Source organism: Raphanus sativus, chromosome 6, assembly GCF_000801105.2.
Source record: "Raphanus sativus cultivar WK10039 chromosome 6, ASM80110v3, whole genome shotgun sequence".
Lineage (NCBI taxonomy): Eukaryota > Viridiplantae > Streptophyta > Magnoliopsida > Brassicales > Brassicaceae > Raphanus > Raphanus sativus.
The window spans coordinates 35,538,650-35,562,624 of NC_079516.1; the positions used below are offsets into that span (position 1 = coordinate 35,538,650).

At 33.6% G+C, this 23,975-nt stretch overlaps 3 protein-coding genes across 3 annotated transcripts; 1 reads left to right on the forward strand and 2 right to left on the reverse strand.

Annotated features, from left to right (window-relative positions):
* Positions 1-267: 267 nt before the first annotated feature.
* On the reverse strand, positions 268-6,451 carry LOC130496368 (uncharacterized protein At1g27050). Its single transcript, XM_056988392.1, has 3 exons — positions 6,070-6,451; positions 823-919; positions 268-745 (listed from the first exon to the last, which is right to left on the reverse strand). The coding sequence occupies exons 1-3, from the start codon at positions 6,309-6,311 to the stop codon at positions 473-475; spliced, it is 612 nt and encodes a 203-aa protein (XP_056844372.1). The 5' UTR covers positions 6,312-6,451; the 3' UTR covers positions 268-472.
* Positions 6,452-10,465: 4,014 nt separating this feature from the next.
* On the forward strand, positions 10,466-13,564 carry LOC108810230 (protein NRT1/ PTR FAMILY 4.5-like). Its single transcript, XM_018582362.2, has 5 exons — positions 10,466-10,703; positions 10,842-10,953; positions 11,103-11,320; positions 11,927-12,364; positions 12,521-13,564. Exons 1-5 carry the CDS (start codon positions 10,683-10,685, stop codon positions 13,484-13,486), a joined length of 1,755 nt encoding a protein of 584 aa, XP_018437864.1. The 5' UTR covers positions 10,466-10,682; the 3' UTR covers positions 13,487-13,564.
* Positions 13,565-16,397: 2,833 nt separating this feature from the next.
* On the reverse strand, positions 16,398-23,054 carry LOC108810159 (uncharacterized). The gene is made up of 7 exons (XM_018582290.2): positions 22,986-23,054; positions 22,723-22,875; positions 17,810-18,028; positions 17,594-17,709; positions 17,080-17,243; positions 16,823-16,977; positions 16,398-16,712 (listed from the first exon to the last, which is right to left on the reverse strand). Exons 1-7 carry the CDS (start codon positions 23,019-23,021, stop codon positions 16,626-16,628), a joined length of 930 nt encoding a protein of 309 aa, XP_018437792.1. The 5' UTR covers positions 23,022-23,054; the 3' UTR covers positions 16,398-16,625.
* Positions 23,055-23,975: the final 921 nt, after the last annotated feature.

A 23,975-nucleotide genomic window follows, 5' to 3' on the forward strand; every position in this document is an offset into this window, starting at 1 on the left:
AAAAGCCATAAAGATTTGTATATCTGCTGAAATTTCTTCCGGTGGGTTTGTTGGTGTGAAGAAGCCTACCTAACAGTGTCCACTCTCTGCAAGACATATTCAAAGGTGGTTTCTTTATATTTGGGTCTGAAGAAGATTAACAGAATTGTCCACCTCCTCGTTTTACCTGTTACCGCAAAAGAAACAACTGTTCAACAATTCCATGAACAGAGGAATGAGTTCAATTACCTAACAGAAGGTAATTTGATGCATCTATGTACGCAGAAATTACCCGTCAAGTAAATAAATCATTTGACAGATTACACAATGGTACAGAGCTCTACAGTGAAAGCTTAAAAAGGAAAGGAAGGACTTCACTAAATTAACACACATCTTGCAAGAATAGAATTGCAAAAAAAAAAAAAATCAGAGTTCTTCCTTTCACAAGAAGAAGAAGAAGAAAAAAGTAGCTATCTATTTCTACAAGAAGCTGTTAAAGAATATCGTCGTAGGCTACAATATCTCTGTCCTTAAACTCCCTTCTCGTCGCCAGAGATGAAGGACCACCGTCACCGTCAGTATCGTTGCTTCTCGGGTTGACAATGGTGGATGCTAGCCTATTTCTTCTTCTCCCATGTTTTCTCAATGACATCTCAGCTCGGAGAAGCTTAGAGGACAAAGACGGCGACGTTTTATCCTTTTCTTCACCCACCTTCACACCTTCCTTCCACGTCACCAACGAATCCGTCGCCCAAGCCACCTCCAACTGCAAATACAAAAATCTTATATAAACTCCCAAATTTCACAACTAGTTTTGGTTTTGGGTACTAAAGTGAAGAGTACCTTCTTGGAATCGATGGAGATACCGAAAGAAGGCTCGTGACTACCGGCGATTGCGGCTTCTGCCGACTCGGCGGTGCGATACGAGACGGATCCGACTCCGTCTATTCGATGTAGAGAACCTGAGCCTAAGCTCAGGAGAACGAAGACGAGAGAGACGATAAAGTTTGTTATATTGATGTGACTTAACGTTCTGTTACAACGATATAGAGTTTATATACTATTATTAATACCCGGTTTATTATTCTAATAACCAACATGGTTAAACCGGTTCCGGTTATTCTATATATCCCAATACCCCCCCCTCAAGATGGAAGGAACAGCTTGTGAATTCCCATCTTGAGCATGAGTCTCGCAAAGATACCAGGTTGAACAGCTTTAGTGAAGAGATCTGCAAGCTGGTTATCTGTACGAACATGGAGAGCTTTAAGAAACCCACTGAGTATCCTTTCACGAACCACATGACAGTCATTTTCAATATGCTTAGTGCGTTCGTGAAACACCGGATTGGAGGCAATGTGGAGAGCCGACTGGTTGTCACAGAAGAGTGTAGCTGGAGATACAGGTGGAGACTTGAGATCGTTAAGTAAAGCGGTCAACCAGATCAGTTCACAAGTAGCATCGGCCATTGAACGGTACTCTGCTTCGGAGCTGCTTCTGGACACTGTAGGTTGTTTCTTCGATCTCCAAGATATGAGTGAGTCACCTAAAAACATACAATAACCAGTGGCTGATCTTCGGGAATCTGGACAGGATGCCCAATCGGCATCAGAGAAACCAGTGAGACGCACTGAAGAAGAAGCAGAGTAGAATAGACCCTGAGCTGGATCATTCTTCAAGTATCTCAAGACACGAGTAGCAGCTTGAAGATGAGTTGTACGCGGCTTTGACATGTATTGACTTAACTTGTGGACGGCATAGGTGATGTCTGGACGAGTATGAGTCAAATAGAGAAGTCTGCCCACGAGTTTCCTATACACTGAAGCATCTGTCAAAAGATCACCATCAGTTTCTGAGATTTTCTGATTAGGATCAAGGGGAGTAGACACCGGTTTGCACCCAAGAAGACCAGCATCAGCAAGTAACTCAAGAGCATATTTCCTCTGATTAATAGAAATGCCAGTCTCATTCCTCGCAATTTCAAAGCCTAAGAAATATTTAGCCTGACCCAAATCACGAAGTTTGAAAGCTGCCTGTAGTACTTCTTTAAACGCAGTAATACTAGCATCATCACTTCCCACAAGCAAAATGTCATCAACGTATACCAATATAGCCAAGAAATCTGTCTCTGAGCAACGCACAAATAATGAGTGATCAGAGTGAGTTTGAGTGAAACCTTGACCAATGATAACAGAAGTGAGCTTTTGATTCCATTGTCGGGAAGCTTGCTTTAAACCATAGAGTGATTTATGAAGCTTGCAGACCGAGTTGGGAGGCACTTGTTTACCAGTAAGTTCAGTGTAACCTTGAGGAAGTACCATATATATGTCTTCATCCAAGTCACCATTCAAAAAAGCATTACTGATATCAAGCTGTATAATAGACCAATTTTTGATAGCTGCCAGAGCGAGTAACAAGCGAAGAGTACCCAACTTAGCAACAGGAGAAAAGGTATCCAAATAATCAAGTCCCTCAAGTTGTGTATAACCTTTGGCTACCAATCTCGATTTCGGTCTTTCAACAGTGCCGTCTGCATTAAATTTGTAGGTGTGTATCCATTTACAACCAACAGGATGTTTACCCGGTGGAAGTTCACAAACTGACCAAGTTCCAGTTGATTCCAAAGATGTCATCTCAGATTTCATGGAGCCATTAAACTCCTCAGATAGAATAGCCTCATGAAAGGTTTTAGGAGGAGAAACAGTGGTTATCCCAATGACAAAACGTCTATAAGAAGGTTCAAGGTGATCATAAGATAGGACAGCTGAAATAGGGTAGGTAGTAGTGTTTGTTGGATGGGAAGGGGATGGTCTAGAAGGATCTAATAGGTAACAATGATATTCATCGAGGTAAGTAGGGGCTCGTGTCTGTCTCTTAGCTCTAGTTACTGGAATATAACTTCCTGATGGCGCGGAAGAAGAAGAAGAGGATGAAGAAGAAGAGCTAGAAGGAGCAACAACGTCCTCTGAGGAAGGCATCTCTGTGACTGGGACATTAGTGAAGTGATCAGGTTGAAGATGATCTTGACTCAAATCAAAGAAGGCTGGAAAAGGAGAATCAGGAACAGGAAGAGGTAATACATCTTGCGAGAAGAAAGAAGAATATTCTGAGGAAGATGTATTAGCAAATGGAAAAACAGTCTCATGAAATATAACATTTCGACTGATACTGATAACTTTGGTTTCAAGATTCAGAACTTTATAACCCTTGTATCCTTGAGGATATCCAAGAAAGACAGATGGTTCAGCCCGGGGTGAGAATTTATGACGATCTTTAGAATGGGTAGAAGCAAAACAGAGGCAACCAAAGACTTTTAGGTGGGTGTAATCGGGTTGTTTAGATGTGAGAAGTTCAAATGGGGTTTTATTGTCAAGTAAAGGAGATGGTGTACGGTTTATGAGATACACTGAGGTTAAGATACAATCTCCCCAATGTTCTAGAGGTATTTTGGATTGAAATAGGAGAGATCTTGCCACATTTAAGATATGTTGATGTTTTCTCTCCACAACAGAGTTTTGTTGTGGAGTGTATGGGCAAGAGAAGTAGTGATGAATGCCTTTGGTTTTAAGGAGAGAAGTGAAAGCAAGTTCAGGGGCATTATCTGAACGAATTGCTTTGACAGAAGCATTGTATTGGGTTGAAATGTATTGAAGAAATTCAGGAAAGATTTGAGAAACAGAGCTTTTGTTTTGCATAAGATAAACCCATGTAACTCGAGAACAATCATCTACTATTGTCAAGAAGTACTTGAAGCCTTCAACAGTAGGAATATGAAATGGACCCCAAGTATCAATATGTATTAGATCAAACGGGTTTTTAGACATATTGTTTAAAGAAGAATAAGATAAACGCTTCTGTTTGGCTAAAGGACAAATGGTACAAAGAGATTCATGATCATGTTTAAAAGGAAACTGAAGAATTTTTGAAAGATAAAGAATTTTCTGAGGAGATGGATGTCCCAGTCGCTGATGCCAAATCAAAGAAGACGTTGTTGAGGAAGAATGAATATTTGAGATAGGAGTTGAATTAGGAGCATCAAGGATATACAGATTCTGACGCAAATCACCCTTCCCAATCGTGGAGGCCAGAATATGCTCCTGAAGAAGAAAAGGATTATGAGGAAAGATATAACAAGAAGTGGAAGAAAAGAGAACTGAAATGGAACTGTTTTTGGTTAAAGCACTGATGCTTAGAAGATTGAGAGTGAATTTAGGAACATAGAGAACCATGTGAAGAGTAAGCTCAGAAGAAATATGAATGGTTCCACAAATGGTGACAGGAATCCGCGTGCCATCAGGAAGTGTAACTGAGGTGTTTTCTATGGTTTCAGTTTTAGTAAAGAGATTCAGATCACAGCAAACATGACAACCCGCCCCAGTGTCTATAACCCAAGAACTAGGCTTAGAGGTAAAACCAGTGGATGAGATAAGATAGGTTATAGGTTGTGTACCTGATGGTGAGTAAGTATGTGGAATAAGATGAGGTTGTGGTTTAGAGGTTGAGGCTGTTCCATCTGAAAGAGTAAAAGTGCTCCCTGAAACCTGAGAGACGTTGCTGAGAACCTCACGGGGTTTGGTGTTCAAAGCCTTTAGAAACATCTGTATTTGATCAGTTGTGACATTCCCCAAGTGAACTCCCTGTTGGTCATGCATAGATATATCACCAGAGTCTCGAACCGTGAGACTAGCCACATTTTCTTGACGAGGTGGCCAAGATTGTTGTGGTTTCTGAGTAGAGTTAGCTGCAGGTGGTTTGTTAGAACCAGGAGGCTTGTATCCAGGAGGATAGCCATGAAGTTTATAGCAGCGATTCACAGTATGTCCAGCCACTCCGCAATGAGAACACATAGGACGACCTCTTCCTTTGTAAGCAGGATTATATGCTGCCACAGTTTGATCTGAAGCATTCACTGCAGGAGAAGTCTGAAATGTAGCAGGAGTGGTTTGGGATTGCTTCATGGATCTTTGTCTTTCCTCCTGAGATATCAGATTGAAAACTTTAGAGATAGCAGGCTTTGGCTCCATCATGAGTATTTGACCCCTTGTAGCTGTGAAAGAGTCATTTAATCCCATTAAGAATTTCAGAACACGATCTTGTTCATCTCTGGAAACAAGTCGTTTCATATTGGCGCAATCATTCTTTCCACAGCAGCAAGTGTGAGGACTCTCATGATTCTTGAGCTCTTCCCACAGTTGTTTGAGACGAGTATAGTACTCACTAACATTCTGTGTGCCTTGAACTTCTGAGTATATCTGTTGTTTGATCTCAGCAGTACGTGGTCCATCACTCTGTTTGAATTGATCGTGAATGTCTAACCACATCTGCCGAGCCGTATCAAGGTACATAATACTCTTTGCAATCTGTTTGTCAACAGCATTCACTATCCAGGTACAAACAATATTGTTGCAACGAGTCCATGATCCAAAATCAGGATGAGTATCATCTATTTCTGGATAGGTTCCGTCAACAAACACAGATTTATTTCTAGCTCCTAGTGCCATCAACATAGATCTACGCCAGGTATTGAAGTTCCCTAATCCAGTGAGTTTATCTGAGACGAGAGATATACCAGCGTGATCGGCGACATGAACGTAGAGTGGATTAGAATTTGGATCCTGAAGAGAAGCGGAAACTCGTGGAGATGGATTCGAAGCTGACGGTGGAGTAGAGGCGACGACGTTAGCATATGAAATCGGCATCGATGATGAAGATGATGATCGGAATAGTGAAAATGAAGATCTGAGATGAAGCAAAGTGAATCGGAGAAGATGAAGTCACAAACGTTGAATCTAGAGGCGAATCGGAGCTCAAAACACTCGATTTGTTGTGATTGAGCTCGATCTGTACTCTGATTCGATCACGAGGAAGCGGAAGATACGAGCAAATGCTCTGATACCATATTCGATGTAGAGAACCTGAGCCTAAGCTCAGGAGAACGAAGACGAGAGAGACGATAAAGTTTGTTATATTGATGTGACTTAACGTTCTGTTACAACGATATAGAGTTTATATACTATTATTAATACCCGGTTTATTATTCTAATAACCAACATGGTTAAACCGGTTCCGGTTATTCTATATATCCCAATACCGTCTTTGTCGATTCGGATCCTGGAGATCGAACCGTAGATCTCGAATCGAGATTTTAGCTCCAGGACTGAGCAGTTGGAGGGAAGTCCGGTGACGAGCAGCGCCGGTGGCGGTGGAAGTTTTGCCGTCGGCTTGTCGTTGATCTCGTCGGTTTCTGATGACGGAGGAGGAGGAGCCCAAGGTCGCCGGCGTTTCGAAATTCGCGACGGTGTGCGGTAGGGTTTGTCTCTCTTGCGCCTCATTTTCGCTTTACTCGATTGGTCCTTCAAAATTTGTTTCCTTTTTTTCTTTTTTAAGAGAAATAATAATATTGGGTTTACTGCAAATGGGCCGGCTCAAGTCCTATATAGTAACTTAACTTATCTGAAGTCTTCACTAGTTTACTGTCACCATGTGTGAGACGAGCCAGACGAGATAGATCGTAGACTCCTGAAATGTTGATATGCTTGCGTAATTTTCACATTTGACAGGGAGATGGATTCAAGCTTCTATGAAACAGAAATTGATTAAAAAATACAAAAGAAAGAGAGTATCCAGATGTCCTAATTTTGAAGTATTTGGGTAACAATGGTGATTGCAGAGGAACCGCACACTCTTACAAGATAAATTTTATATTTACTATATATGTAAAGACATCCGAGAAGGTTCTAAATCTATCCCGCTTCAACTTAAGCCATTTTCCAGATATTTTATCTCAGTCAGTTGTTGATGATGTTTTCATGGGTTTGTTCTTTCTCTTTTGTTGTATATATTTCAATAGATAGTGAAGTTAGTATATTGTTTTTCCATTCGTTATTTAGCTAATCTTAGCTTGATTTTTTTATTTTTTTTATGTAGACATACTGGATGAAATTATTACCGAAAGAAACTATGCATGATTAACAAAGTGTTTGATATTCAACTGTGAGATCTGAGGTTAGTTGTATAAAATATTTTAGTTATGTTAGTATTTTAGTTACACAAACTTGTTTTCATGTTAGCGTTACGAAAATTTTGGTTGCATATTAATTCAGTACTTGAAATATTTTAGTTATGTTAGTAATTTAGTTACACAAATTTATTCTTTTGTTAGGGTTATGAAAATTTTGGTTGCATATTAATTCAGTACTTCTTTTTTTTTGAAATTAATTCAGTACTTAACAATCATTGAATACACTTTACGCAGAAAACATGTTGAGGATGTGCGTTTTATGTGAAGAATAACAAAACTGATCTGACAATTTTGCTTGGAAGTTTTTTGAGGACCAAAATGTACACAATAGTAACCAATTTAAACTCAAAAAGTACATAGGTTTCTTTTCTTAATAGATTTACTACTAATAGTATAAAACAGATTTCTTGTAAAATAATTAAAAACATAATACCTTTGATCCTTGAGTAGCACAGGAGTAACTAAGAAAAAAACTATCTCTCTACTCTCTTTTCCAAAATCTAATTTCTTTTTTTTTAGTTATTTAGCAAGGAAACCCTTCATATTAGTTTTCAATAATTACAAAAACTAAAAAAATAGAAAAAGGGCTTCTTTGCTAAATAACCAAAAAAAAAGTTTTTGGGTTAAGAGAGAGAGTATCCTCTGTTTTCTCTCTAAAAATTCACCGACGGTTTTAATCGGCCGGCCGACGGAGGAGCTCCCTATGCTACCGTCGGCCCGGTTTCCATTTGCTCTCCTCCTGTTTCCGTTAAGTAGTTTCTTAGTCTAAGGTTTTTTTTCTTTTTCTTTTGAGTAGCTCTCGTGCTTCCGGCGTCGCACTTTTCTCGAGGTGGACGCTCGGCTTTTATAACCACCGTGGCTCCTTTCTCAGGTGAACGATCGGCTCTAGTTGTCTTGAAAGGTGGAGGCTTGTTATGCTCCGGGTTCTGTGCGTGGTGGTTCGGTGAAGGTTTGAGGCTTCGGCGGAGAGTTGCTCCGATGTAAGAAGCGACGGGGTGTTTAAAAGTTTGCAAACGATGTCTATCTCTGGCCTTGAGGAGATCTCGGTAAGGTTCCGATGACGATCTCCGTGGAAGAGTAGGCGAAGAAGAAGGTTTCAGGAGCTCCAGACGCGGCGAGATCCGGCGAATCGGTCGCGGTCTTCGGCAAGCACCGACGTTTTCAACATTGATGTGATGTTTCGGATCTCGAGGTGGGGAGTGGGTTTCGCGTCGTGCGCGTGAACAGAGCGCAGCGCGTGGGGGGTCTGGCGAGTGAGAGGGACGCGTGGCATCGTAAGTTAAAAGTGTTTGGGCCTTTTGCCCAGCTTGGTTTTAGGTATGTCCTTGTGTTCGGGTTTTTGCTTGTATTTCGTTGTTGAGTTCTGACCCATTAATAAAATCTTTTAGATGGAAAAAAAAAGTTTTTGGGAAAGAGTAGAGAGAACTAGGAAGAGAAAGTAGGAAAGAAAGTGGGTTTTTAGATAGTTAGTGAATTATAGTTTTTTTATTAGTTATTCCACCTAATTTCCCTGATATGAAAGTGATACCATGTTTAAAACAATTGTTTTGAAAAACTGACTGACGAGTCAGAGACTCAGGGACATCATGTGGCATATTGGGTTTGATAACTTGGTGAATTGAAAGAATGTAATAAGTATACAGCCCATTGTGATTCTTTCATTTTCGTGGGGATGTATCATTAAAAAGTTAATTCTTACATCCCACTGGATAGCACCAAAACTTGTAGTCTGTTACTGTATAACTCAAGTTAATATCGATGAATATGTGTATATATGAATTGTAATCAAGGCAAACAAAATGGGTTTTCTTACATTCATCCTAGCTAGTTTTTTTTTGTTTTTCTAAACTCCCATCCTAGCTAGTGGTTTAACAAATTTTTCATAATTGCTGAATTAATGTTTAGGTAGTTTAGGATAAATATCTATTGAATACAACAAGTAATGATAAGAGTGATTTTATTCAAAATGGCATCAACAAATTAAGAATATAATATCACGTTTCGCAAAGCTTTTTAATTCTAACTTGCAATTGCTTCTTTATGTCATCTTTCTCCTCCGGTGAGATATAGTATGTGAATACACTTATTATAGGTGGAGACAAGTGTTTGGAGAATGACTTTAATTTGCATGGTAATAAATTTACAATAATGTCATTAATTTTTTTTTATTATATGACAAATGATTCACACAAAGTCAAAGAAAAATATCTTCCATTTTATAGAAACTGAAAGTTTTTATTTCTTTTTTATCTAGTAAAAAATAAAAAAAATATTTTATACTATAGAGTGTCTCTTTATATTTGTGATATATAAATTAAGAATTCTTTTACCAATCTAACTATTTAAGATCTAAAATTGGTTTCTTTCTTGTGATAAAAAAGATCTAAAATTGGAATCATTTACCAATAAGAGTAACGTTCAACATGTGGCTACATTGCAAGGTCAACACTATCAAGAAATTGAGTAACATGGAAAGGAATCACTAGCTCTTGACACTGATGACACGTTGATTTTTTTTTTTTGTCAACAACACGTTGATTTATATCCTTTATTGCTGTTAAGAGATTTGTACCATTTGGTCAAAATTTGGATTCCCTTTTCTGTACCCATCGAGTGGAAGGATTTGATTCGCCACTTATCAATGGTCCAAACCTTTTTGGATTTGGTTTGCATCCTTATCCAACAAAAATCAAATATAAAACTAAACTTCCTTTAAAACAAACTAGATCCACAAATGTGCTACTCATCTAGATTCAAATAACAGACTGGAAAAGTATGAAACAGTAAAGTATATGTATTTAACTACATAAAAATAATCACGAACCATTTGACCAAAAAAAATAATAATCACGAACCTATACATTAACTATTTGTATCTAAATTTATTAAAAGTCACATCGCATTTTCTATGACTTATTCATCAATTATGTAAACTACAGTAAGTCTAATAATTTGAAAATTACGTACACAGCATACTTACTATATTTATAATATTTATCAGAATAAATAATACTATCTAAAATTTTAGATATTTAGTTAGTTTTGAAATTATTGTGATTCAAAAAAATTCTGATTATTTTTATATCTTGGTCGGAAGTACTATCTAAGTGGTTTTATTTATTTATTAACCAACTAATGTATAAATTGTGTAGACATTCATATTCATCAGACAACGATTTGATTTTTATTTTCCAGAACAATCTATTCTTTATTAAACGTTGAAGGAAATATATATATAGTAGGATTCATTTAGATTCACTTAGATTCTAAAGAATCTTTTTTTTGTAACACAGATTCTAAAGAATCTTTTTTTTTGTAACACAGATGATAAAAAATCTACTATTCATAAATAGCTAAGAGTTCAAGTATTAACAACGACCTTATTCCAATTCAACATGCATGCACACTTAATTTTGGCACCAGATGGCTTACCCGTCATCAAATCTTGGATTATCATCTTTAAGTCCCTAGAGTCTTGTTAACGAAAGAAAAGGGAGCAAAAATAAAAAAATATTTAAAACAGCGCAAAACTTGCAATATAAAAAGGCTTCTCAAGACCCTATAGTTCTTCATTCCTTCTTGTCGCTCAAGTATACAAAACAGGAAAAGAAAGCATACTGTAATATCCTTCACCTCTTCTCACTGTAAATCAAAGATCTGCTTTGTTTCCCCTCCTCAAATAATGATAGAAATCGAGAAAATGGTGGGTTCTTCTAGCACTTTTCTCTTTCTAAATTATTTTTATTTGGTTTAGTTGATGAAAAAAAATACATCGTTTTTGGCTTTGCTGATGTTCGTTTCTAAACCTTACTTTATTCTGTCTGGATATTTAAAAATATAGGAAGTTGAATTGCAAGGAGAAGACTCCAAATGGGAAGGCTACGCCGACTGGAGGAATAGAGCCGCCGTGAAAGGTCGTCATGGCGGCATGCTCGCCGCCTCCTTCGTCTTGGGTCAGTCTCAACATTACAAGTTTACATCTTCCCTCTCGTTTTCCATAACTTTTTAATAAATATCTTGTCTCAATCGATCTTGTGGGAATCACGTGACTAACTTCTTTGCTTGCTTTTTTACTTTATTTTTCTTTTTGTGTGTTGTGAAGCGGTGGAGGTATTGGAGAATCTAGCGTTTTTAGCGAATGCAAGCAACTTGGTCACATATCTGACGGAGTTCATGCACTTTTCTCTGTCCAGAGCAGCGAGTGAAGTGAGCGCTTTCATGGGCACTGCCTTCCTCCTCGCTCTCCTTGGTGGCTTTTTCTCCGACGCCTTCTTCTCCACTTTCATCGTCTTCATAATCTCCGCCTTCATCCAGCTTCTGGTACTTAAACTCCATAACTAATTCAATTTCTTCCGCAATCTTCACTACTAGACGTTAGGATTAGCCACCCACCCAAGCTATATAACACCTTCACAATATCTCCATGCATATAGTTCAATTAATGTGCATGTGTGTGTACCTTACAAAATCAATTTCAAACGTTGACTGAAAAAAGTTCACAACCTTTTTGCAAAACCAGATGGACAAAGCGTGCATGCTTTGCGATAAGATGTTACGGTATCGTATCTATTCGCAGAGTTTAATTTATGGTCCCCACTATCCATGCTCTGGAACCCTATCTCTAGGTGGGGTCGGATTCGATCTTGTGTGTGCATGTCATCTGTCGTTGTTTTATCTGCTTTATGATCCACTTACAATTGACATTTGAGATGGATATTTATGACATTCACACTTTATCGTTTCTGATTCTCTGTCATGAGCTGTTTGAGTTTGCCACATTTGATGAAAGTCAAAACATACAAACAAGTGCAAGTGATGTTAGCGTAACTGACTGTTACTTAGTTTAGAGTTTATGTAATTTTTTGTCTTTTTCTGTACTTTTATATTTACTTTTCAAACGCACTAAATATTCACATCCTTATACAGGGACTAATCCTGCTCACAATCCAAGCCCGTCATCCATCCTTAATGCCACCTCCATGCAATAGCTCCCCCGCGTCAGCATGTGAAGCCGTTCATGGTTCGAAGGCGGCGCTTTTGTTTTTGGGACTGTACCTAGCGGCTCTAGGAATCGGAGGGATAAAAGGGTCGTTGCCCTCACATGGAGCAGAGCAATTCGATGAGAGCGATCCTAAAGGTCGTAAACAACGATCCACATTTTTCAACTACTTTGTTTTCTGTCTCTCATGTGGAGCACTCGTGGCCGTGACGTTCGTTGTGTGGCTCGAGGACAATGTAGGCTGGGAATGGGGATTTGGTGTCTCCACTATTTCAATCTTTCTCTCCATTCTTGTCTTTATCTCCGGTTCGGGGTTTTATAAGAACAGGATCCCTCGTGGAAGTCCACTCACCACAATTTTGAAGGTAACTTGAACAAATAAGTTACAAAAAAAAATATTTTTTTGTAACTTGAAAAGGATTGAAAAATAGAAAGATAAGTCATAGAAAACAATAGAAAAATATATATTTTTGATGATTGTCATGAATATTTTTTGTTTCTTAACGTGTCTCTACGCACAGGTTCTTGTTGCAGCTTCTCTAGTGGGCTGCTCGAGTAAATCTTCGAGTAATTCTGTTGAGAACTTCTCTATGACCCCATCTAATAACTTGGTAGGAGAAGATCAATTAGAAGGAGCAAAGAGGGATTCTCAGTCACTAACCAACAGCTTGAGATGTCTCAACCCAGCGGTAGAGGGAAAAATGGTCCATAGATTGCTAGAATGCACGGTCCAACAAGTGGAAGACGTCAAGAGTGTGATCAAAATGCTTCCTATATTCGGCTGCACTATAATGCTAAACTGCTGCTTAGCTCAGCTCTCTACTTTCTCTGTCCGCCAAGCTGCTTCCATGAACAGAAAGATTGGAAACCTAGTGGTTCCAGCAGCCTCTTTACCGGTTTTTCCGGTCGTGTTCATGTTGATTCTTGCTCCAGTCTATGACCATCTAATTATCCCATTTGCTAGAAGAGTAACCAAATCAGAAATGGGTATTAGTCATTTGCAAAGAATCGGTGTAGGCTTAGTCCTTTCAATACTAGCAATGGCGGTGGCCGCTCTAGTGGAGTTAAAAAGGAAGAGAGTAGCCTCAGAAGCTGGATTGCTTGACTCAAAACAAGCCTTGCCAATCAGTTTCCTATGGATAGCGCTTCAATATCTGTTTCTAGGATCAGCTGATCTATTCACACTAGCCGGTTTGCTAGAGTATTTTTTCACAGAAGCACCTTCTTCTATGAGATCATTGGCCACATCGCTCTCATGGGCTTCTTTGGCGATGGGGTTTTATCTAAACTCGGCGATGGTGGTGATTGTGAACTGGATGACTGAGAGTGGAGGAAGAACTCCTTGGCTCGGTGAAAAAATTGGCATTAACCGTTACAGACTAGACTTGTTCTATTGGCTCTTGTGTATTCTGAGTGTTGTTAACTTCTTACACTATCTCTTCTGGGCGATGCGTTACAAGTACATATCAGCTGGTGCCAGAAACTGATTTAAAATATATACACTCATTAAACTTATAATACTGTTAGAGATTTTATGTTTTCTGAGAGGGGCAAGATTTCGGAATCACCCACTATATATAGTGTATAACTTGATTTAATAAAAACTTACTATTGAAGTTAAATTTAATCCAGTATTAAAAAATCATTTGATCTTCGCCCTACTAATTAGTCAGTATCTATTCTAATCGTTACGTTGTCACATAGAAACCCTATCTTAGGCAGACTTATGAAACTTGAGATGGAGGAAGTAAGCGAAATATTGAAGAGCAATAAGGTTGAAGATATTACTTTGTGTTTTCCCTCAGAATCTGAACTGACATGGTGAGACCTCGAGTTGAAGATACTTTAGACAATAAGGAGATTATGACAGAAATTGCAACACATTCAAGAAGGGAGTTATGTAAAGGGTTTATAGGGAATCTTAACACCCTGCTTAGTGAAAGTTGCAATCTGTTTTGATCTAACCTTAACTATTTTCAAGTTATGTCAGGCGCTAAGAAATTAGGTTAACAATGAATAGAAAGAGGAAATCCGGATCATACACGAGCGGATGCATTTAGAAACAATGCTCTTGTTTTTTTTTTCTTTGTCTGAGACTAATATAAAATTGCCATTAGAACAGAGACTCAGTGATGAATATCTCTTACAAGTTATATCTCATAGTTCTTTTTTTTATATCTCATAGTTGTTCTTTGTATATATGTTACAAGGGTAGCATTATCCTGCTTACAGTAGTGAATAGTTTGTATCAAGGCTAGAAAATTGAAAGTTACATATATATCCTCAAATTAAATCTCTAAAATGTTCATTCCTAGGCCTGGATGTTCGGGTATCCGTTGATGTTCGGATGAGATTTTTTGAACTTTCGGGTTTAAACTCTCATACTAAAATCTTATTACTACGAATCGGGTTCGGATAATAACACTTCGGGTTTGATTCAAAATTGTATTGCATCATAAACCCATAAAGTAACCATATATATCGTTCGGATTCGGAATATATCGGTTCACTTCGGATGTAATCGAAGTAAAAAACAAAAACTAAAAGCAAAACACAAAGAAAAGCAGATAAATTAAATAAAAATTAATCTATCACACATAAATTTGATAAAACAACAATAAAATATTAAATCAAACATGAAAACAAACATCATTTGTAAACAATTAGCAAATAATAAATTATTTATTTATAAATAATTGTGTACTTAACGCATATTTTTAAATTTTAATATTTATTATTATATATCATACTACCACAAATATTGAATTTAATAATTTAAATACTTATATATATTTAAAATATTTATATTAACTATTATTTCAGATTTTTTTAGTTCCCCGTTCGGATTCGATTGATAACACTTAGGGTTCAGATATTTTTGGTACTATCCTACAATATCCGTTCAGATATTTTTACATTTCGGATCGGATAACGGGTCAGGTTTTTCGGTTCATGTTCAGTTTGTATTTTGAGTTCCAGATTTTATGCCCAGTCCTACTCATTCCTATCTTTTAGTTTCTCTCACAGCTTGAATGATGGCTTTTTATCCTTAAAGTAACAGTGACTCCAACGGCGAGAAAATGGTCTTTTTCGACCTCAACTATTCATGTCGTGTCTTTTTACACCTAAATAAAAGATAAATGATAAATATGACATAAAATAAATAGTAATTTGAATTGTAGACATAAACTTTGAATTGTGTGCATAAACCTACCTTGACTAACATTGCGTTAGTCAACTGTGATGTTAGTCAACCGGAAATCGAACTTTGGTCCCACAGACATAATACAATTCTAATTACCACTCTTCTATGACAAGTCTATTCTCCCTTATCAGATTTAACACATCTATATTTTCATTTGTATATTCTAAAGAAAAAATAATTTCTGTTTACAAATTTTATTAAGTACAAGTTATAATTGCATCAATAGTTATCTAATTTTACTTTTGTTTCAATTTTGTTTACAAATTTTATTTAGAACTATTTTAAAATAAAATTTCTCAAATAGTTATCTAATTTAAAATATTTAAAATTTTTAAAAATATATATAATAAGGATTATAATTTTTTCTTGAATTTAAAACCTAACTTTTAAAATACAAATATACACAAATCTAAAAATCTATATTTATATTTTTGTAAATTGTTTATTTTAAAAGTTAGGTTTTGATTTTTAAGAAAAAATATACTCACTATTATTGATGCAATTATAATTTGTAGTAATTTTTCTTTGTCAGCAACCTAAACAGACTCATGTACACTCCGTAAACCCAAAATGGTAACTTCTCATCTATATGGGCAATAAACAACATTTGTTTTCTTGCGTTCTGTGCAAGACTGTCCGTCCTTGAGTTATGCGTCCGTGATATATGAATGATTTCCGAGCTGTTGAAACTCGTCTTCAAAATCTTTATATCCTCCAGATAATTTGTACAGGCTGGCTATTCTTCTGGTTTTGAAACCATCTTCACCAACTGAAAACAATGTGTTGCAAAAGTAACATTAAATTGTCAATTTGTAATAAATAAAATAAAATTTTCTTTAGAATATACAAATCAAAAGGTAGAAGTTTTAAATCTATTAAATGGTCAATAGAAATATTGTAGCATAGTGGTAAGTAAGTCTTAACTAAGTTCCAGGACCAAGGATCGATTCCCAGTAATTTTTAATAAGTTTCTCCATTACAAAACAACATCATTTTGTATAACATAACGGTTGACTAATGTGGTATTAGTCAAAATAGGTTTATGCATACACTTCAGAATTTAGGTCGTAGTTAGCACTTATCTTTTGTTTGGGTATAAAAATGTACGATATGACTAGCTTGGTTATACACTTTCAAATATAGAGAAAGCATAAACTCACTGGAAACTTAAATTCTTTTATGAATATTTAAAAAATCTTAAAACTACATATACCATTAGATAGTCTTTTTTTTCTCTCGTTTTTTTGATCAAACCATGAAATAGTCTAGTACTAGTATGTAAGCGTCAATCCACACCAGACAGGTCTTTTGAAAAAGGACACACTTACCACAATACACACACATTGACTACAGTTTTTGCATTACAAACCCATATGCTTATTATTAGTTTTTATTAAAGGCAGCACTGAACCAAACTGATTCTAAACATCTGAGGTGAAACGGGCGCCTTCCAAAATATTTTTTGCGTTACCCAAATCAAATCCATCGCGTCTATGGAACTCTTTAATCTGCAATTACGGGTATATACCTAGATCGTGAATACAATGGACCAACTAACACATATATGATAAATAGTGTTGAGACTGTATCCAAAGTCTTGATAGTGAAAATGTAGTACCTGGTTATGAGGCAGATCTTTGAACTCTGGAAGAACCAATCGTTGAGTGAACTCAATGTATGAAGCCGGGATTGTTTCAGTAACCCCATCTGCAAATTTAACTGCAATCTTCTCCGAGATGGATGACACTTGTAATAGTAGACCATCTTGACTCACTGAAATACATATTTTTTGACATCTAGTCCAATTATATAACAGAAACAATAGAACCATTCTAATGAAAAGCAAAATATCTCATGATCACGAGGGGAACAAACCTTTGAGAATTCCTCCATCGTTGTTGAGTTCGAATCCCTTTTCTTCTAGATACTCTTTGATGCATTTGATATCACTGAATTGGTGGTTGAGTCGATGAACAGAAAATGCAAGATGGTTCATCATGTAGCCGTGGATAAGTACCCATGCCGCAAATTCACTCTCTCTGCACCGTTTCATAATAGTTAGATTTTCCTCAATAAGTTGTTTTTTTTTGTTAAAGTCAATACCTTTTAAATTTTATTGTTTTATAAGCTATAGCACTTTTAATTAATAAACGAATAATTAATTAGTTTAGTTTAATTTTTATTTTTTAAACCTAGATCCGGATATCATATGGCTATTTGAATTTTGATACGGATATCGTGGATATTAAAATTTTAGTTCGGATATCCGAAAAACCTAAAATCTAGATCTGAATAGCAATTATACGAATCCAGATCCGGATTTTCTAAAATACCATCCGTCCCACCCCTAACGTCTAGGGAAAATATGATTAGAAAGTGAGTTATATACTTGACAAGTTGCTGAAAGTCGGTGGATGTTGGCTTCTCCCAAATTAAAGACCCCAAAGTACTTGAAAGAACCGCTTGTTTACCTCCTTTCGGTTTTAGATACTTCCTTATTATCTCCTAATTAACAAAAACAATCAATAATTATTAGCATTAAAGATCAAATTATATATATCAAGATTTGCGACAATATTATGTTTGAGATCATTCGTAACCATACCTGTGATTCAGGACTTAGTTCGTTCACAAGAAGCTCAGCCAACACAAGTCGTGGCAAAGGGCCATTGCCTAGACCATGACCATCATCGGGGACGTAAATATCCGGAGGAGAAAACGTGAGAACTCTTAGTTTCTTCGTTGGGAAATCAAGCCCACCTTCAGCTTTGTATCCATAATCCAAGAAGAAGCTCGATAAGGATTCTATTCCGTAACCCTCAACCTACGTATACCCAAATAATAATAATCCATAAAACTGTTGTTTACCAAATCAGGTGTACTGATTTTCATTTGTTTGACATTTCATCCATTTCGATATAAATGATGTGTCAGAATTTATTAAAAGGACAACTATTTTGAGACAAAAGATAGGCATTTCGGTTTAATTATGGCTTCAGTTTGGATTCAGTTCGGTTTGATTTATTTGGATTTAGGAATATCTTAACTAAAGTCAACCCAATTTAGTTTGGTTTGGTTTGTGTTCAGTTTGATTCAATTTTATTTTGGTTTAGTATGTTCGGTTTGGTTTTAGTTCGGATTGGTTTGTGTTTGGTTCGATTTAATTTGATTTTATTTGTAATTGTTTAATTCAATAGAATTGATTTTTTAGTTTTGTCTAGTTTTGTTACAAAAATATAATTTATAAAAACATTAAAAATCATCATTTGATACTAAATCATTATATTCTTCATATTTACATGTATGGCTAAACACCACAATAAAAATCTAGAAAATATAATCCAATAATTTTATATTAGTATCTTCAAACCTAATATAAATATCATAAACAATTTATTGTTTTTGTTATTAATGTATGAGATTCAGATTTTTTATTTTAATTTTAGTTATGTTTATTTTATTCTTTTAGAAGTGAAATGAATAAATTTTTGTTTAGTTGTTTAGCTTAAATATATTAAATTTTAATATTATTAATACATTTAATTAATCTAAATTAAAATACTTCGGTTTTTCGGTTTGATTTGGTTTAACACCAAATCGAACTATTTGGGTTGATCAAATCTTAAACCAATGGTTTAGACATATAATTTGGTTTAGTTTAACTCAGTTTGAATTCGATTGGGTTGGTTTGGTTCGGCGGGTTGGGTTTTTTGTCCACTCCTACCAAATACAAGTTTTGTTTTTGGTAATGTTAAAAAGACAAAATAAAAGTCCAAGAACATGTGACAACAATAAGGTTTGGTAATCTCTTATATATTATTAGAGAACTATTATAACATATGAAAACTATGACATGTATCATCACTAATAGTGATGATTTTTAGAGAAATATGTTAGTTTATCTAAACATATATTATACTTCTTACTAAACTTAATATAAAATTAGTTTTAATACACAAAATATTCTTTTTCTTTCCTTAAATAAACGTTATAGAATTAACTAATATGATTAAAATATATTTGATAGTTAATTATGTTGAATAATAAAGATTTGATAAAAAAAATCTTTGTTTAATTTTATATTATTACGTTAATTAAATAATCAAATAACTATATAATAAAATAGATATACTATATATCTATATTAATATTATTAAAATTAATTATAGCTCATATAATATAGAAAAGTGTTTGTTTAGATTTATTTACCATAAACAGTTGTAAATAAATAAGATTGATTATTTTTATTTATGTGTTCACACAATTTAGTTATATATGTACTAGTTCCTGAATTCTCAATTATTTAATATATTTTATTTTGTTATTTCATAATAGGTAAAACAAAATAAATAATATTATGTAAAAATAATTTTTATATACTATGTTCACCTCGCAATCAGGTATCTTTTTTTTATAGCAAATCAGCTATCTTAACCTACTCATCTAATAATAACTTTACTTGGCACACTACAAAAAAAGAGGTGTGCTAAGAGAATGAGAACTGTGAATTTCTTAAAATACATCATTTGAATACCATCACATTTCAATGCATTTCCAACCTACAAAGAGTAAAACAAAATCAAAACAATTTTTTGAATAAAAACTCTTGACAAATCTCTTTAGAATGAGAACAATCATTCAAAAGTAAAGATATCATAACAAATTGGAAGTACTTTTATTTTCTGTTTCTCCAAAGATGTAGATACATACTCTTTCAATGATTAGTATGTAGATCTCGTAGTCATAAATTCACCATATGAAAATCTTTATAAAAGGTATATAAAAGAGATGAAGAAATCTAGAAAAAAATATGATATAATAGGAGAAAACATTTGTGAAGATGAGTAAGAGAGATCATGATTAGTTTTCAAAAACAAATTTTATAACAGTTGAGAACGTTTTTTTTTTCTTAAGTAAAAGAGTAGAAGAAGATTGTGGCGTGGTACAAGGATAGTGGGAGATTTAAAAACATATTATTTAGTTAAAGTTTGAGATAAAATTGGAAAACTAATCCCTGTTTTTATGGCAACAAATTTATTTTTAATGGCATATTTATACAAGAATTATTATAGAAAAGGGTGAAATTAGCTGCTAATACTTAATTATGGCAAATTGTGGCGTGTTTATAGTAATTTTCCCTTTTTAGCTAGCTCATTTATTTTAATTATTTCGATATTTATAAAAAATTGTACATATATGTACTTAACTAAAGTTTAGTAATTTAAAATATATATTTATTTCAGTTACTTTTAAAAATGTTTTTGTACACACACCCATATATATATATATATATGTAAACTACTAAATAAATTCAATTTTTTATGAATTACTTATAGGGTAATACAATTTTTATAAGATATCCATTAGATATATATATTTTAACGAAATAAATTTATATTATTAATATTAAAAATTTTAACTTCAATTTTTTTAACGTAACCAACACAAACTATCTATCTTATTAAAACAGAAGTACACATATAGAAATACCCTTAGTTTTCAAATTTAATTACACTTCCATACCACTGAGAATTAAATTGAGTTTCCTATTTTAATGCTTGTCTTTTTCAGTTAGATTAATGTGTTTTCCAAAATTAAATACACAATTAAATAATACTTTCTATTTTAATGCTTTGTCTTTTCCATTTAGATTAATGTGTTTTCCAAAATTAAATTTGAATTAAATACATTTCATTTACTTATCCATTAAATCAATGTCAAATTAAAAAAAAAAAATACATTTTTATTGGACAAATAATTCATGAAAATTATAATATTAACTCTTCATTTACAAAATCCGAACGAAAAAAGTATTACCAAATCTAAACCGGAACTAGATAATACCTAAACGGATTTACCATTTTCGTATCTAGAGAACCATAACCAAACCTTATCCGAACGAAATATTTCGGATATTCAAATGTATCTAAGTCATATTTATATACTTCAATATGTTAGCTATTTTTTGAGTTAATATCCAAGATATAAGCTATTTTAAGTTCTTTAAAATATTTGAAATATAAAAAATAATCAAAAATAAACATCTAAAGTAGATAAACAATAATCAAAACACCAAAAATACTTAAAATATATATTTATTCTTCATCCAAATATTCAAGTTAAACTTATTTTTAATTTTTAATTTAGGTACTTTGGCTTACATTACTCAAACTTACATGTTATATTATTTTTATTTTTAGATTTAGGGAAATTTAAAGATATACAAATTTTGAAAAAATTAAAAATAGTTTAAACGGGTTATCAAACCCGCAAAGATCCGAATCAGATTGAAACCAAAATTTATAAATACCCGAATAGAACTAGAATCTTTAAACTCAAAAATCTCAAACCCGAATAGATTTTAACCGAATTCGAGTGGGTATCCAAATACCCACCCCAAGCTTAGTCGATATAAAACGATCAAAGATTACAAATATACTATTTAGTATAAATAAATAAAAACCAAAACTGAAAATTAATACCCGTGCAGTCGCACGGGTCAAGATCTAGTATATATTATTTTTAACTGAATTATGTTAGTGTCATTTTATAATTGATGCAAGATTTGCTTCTTTTATTTAAATGATGTTAAATTTGTATCATTTCTATAAGTAATACTAACATAAATTAGTATATGTATCAGTTATTTAAATGATGTAAACTCATATTTTGTATCAGTTCTTTAAAAATGATATAAATAAATATAAATTTGAATCAATTCCATGGAAATGATGCTAAATAAATTGATATGAACATCATTTACTATAACTGATGTTGAAAACACACAAATTTGCATCATTTATAAATAAGTGAATTCAAAATAGTATCGATTATTTTTCTGATGCTATTTATGTGATGCAATACAAGGTTTTTTTTTGTAGTGGCAAGTTGATTGAGGCGTAATTTCTTCATATACTTGCTAGTTTAATATGTAAATGTCTGTTTTATCGAATAAAGATTTTAGTGGGTTGAACGGGCCGCCCATCTCTGTATTAAGGTATATCAAGCAATAGTTTCAGGCCACGTAATATTAAGCAAAATATTGGCCACAAATCAAAAGATGTTTGTAGCTTAGATGGTTTAAGCAAAGGAAGTTTCATTCCTTTATCTCCGGTTTGAATGTGACTACTGCATAAGCTTTAAATAATTTTATAGGTAATTTTAGACAACAACTACATTATATATAAGGCCACATTTTTAAAACGGCTTTAACTTTAAGCCTTGATAGTCTGGGACGGCACTCACTGAACCTTACATATTACATCCCGGTTGCTTATTTAATTGTACATATCTAATTTATTCGAGGAAGTTATATTTATACTATATAACCTAACAACCATGTCTCAATGTTCTACAATTATACTTATACAGTATACTGTAAATTCAACAACAAAAATTTCTTAGCAAAAAAATATTCAACAAAATAACACGTTCGTAGCCATAATACATTTGCGAAAACATCGAATATGACCACATAATTTCACCAGAATTACAGACGTACAGGTACTGAGTACATACCTTAAACGTCTGGAAAGTGAAGTGATCGTAGCAGACCGTCTCGTTGTCCACTGACTGAACAAGCTCCCATATGTTCTTCGCCCTTGGGTTTTTCCTCAGGTACGTCTTCAGTATATTCTCAAACACATTTCGAAGAAATGTTTCACTTCCTCCCTGTTTCATAGTAATTATGAATTATCATTAACTTTATAATATTAATTTTTTTAACGAACAAACCATAATGCTAGAAGGAGGGGTCGAAAGAATCCATATTGAGAAAGAACCTTGAATGAACCGTGGGACAAGTCGAAAGAACCCATGTTGAAAAGATCTTTGAGTTATGTCTGAGAAACTGAGCCTTGGTTAGTTGTTCTTATTTGTACTGTATTTCATTGATAAAAAGACAAAGAGTCTCTATTATTATTATTATTATTATTATTATTATTATTATTATTATTATTATTATTATTTTATTATTATTATTATTATTATTATTATTATTATTATTATTATTATTATTATTATTATTATTATTATTATTATTATTATTATTATTATATTATTATTATTATTATTATTATTATTATTATTATTATTAATAATATTATTATTATTATTATTATTATTATAATAATAATAATAATAATAATTTATTATTATTATTATTTGTTTCGAAAATGATACTATAGATTAAAATGACACTATTATTTGTTTTGTATTTCGTGACTATCAATACTATTAATTCTTCAACATGTCCAATTGATAAATGTTAGATCCAATTATTTAAAATCTACTTTTTGAAATAATTAACTGCCAATATTTAACATATGTAATATAACATGGCTTGTGATATTTTATAACTTTCCCTCCCATTTACTTCCTATAATTTAGGGATGCACTATTTTGAATAGGAAAAAAAAATAATGTACACATCTATTATATGCTTTGATTTCCACATAATCTGATACCATCTTTTATATATATTATTATCAATAACAATTAATAACATTTATATTCATAGTATCAAGAACTGTGATAAAAATAAATACATAACTATGCCAACTTTAAATATCGGACTGTTTGAATAAAAATATAGAACAATTCAAATAATTTTAAATTTATGGATAAAAATTGTTTCTGGGTCATTTTTTATAAATAATATTTTTAGTACGTATATTTAGTTATTTAGAAATTAAATATAATTAATATATGTGGGTATATAATTTTATTTTAAAATTTTGGATATCAAGTTGCATAACTATACATTTTTGCTA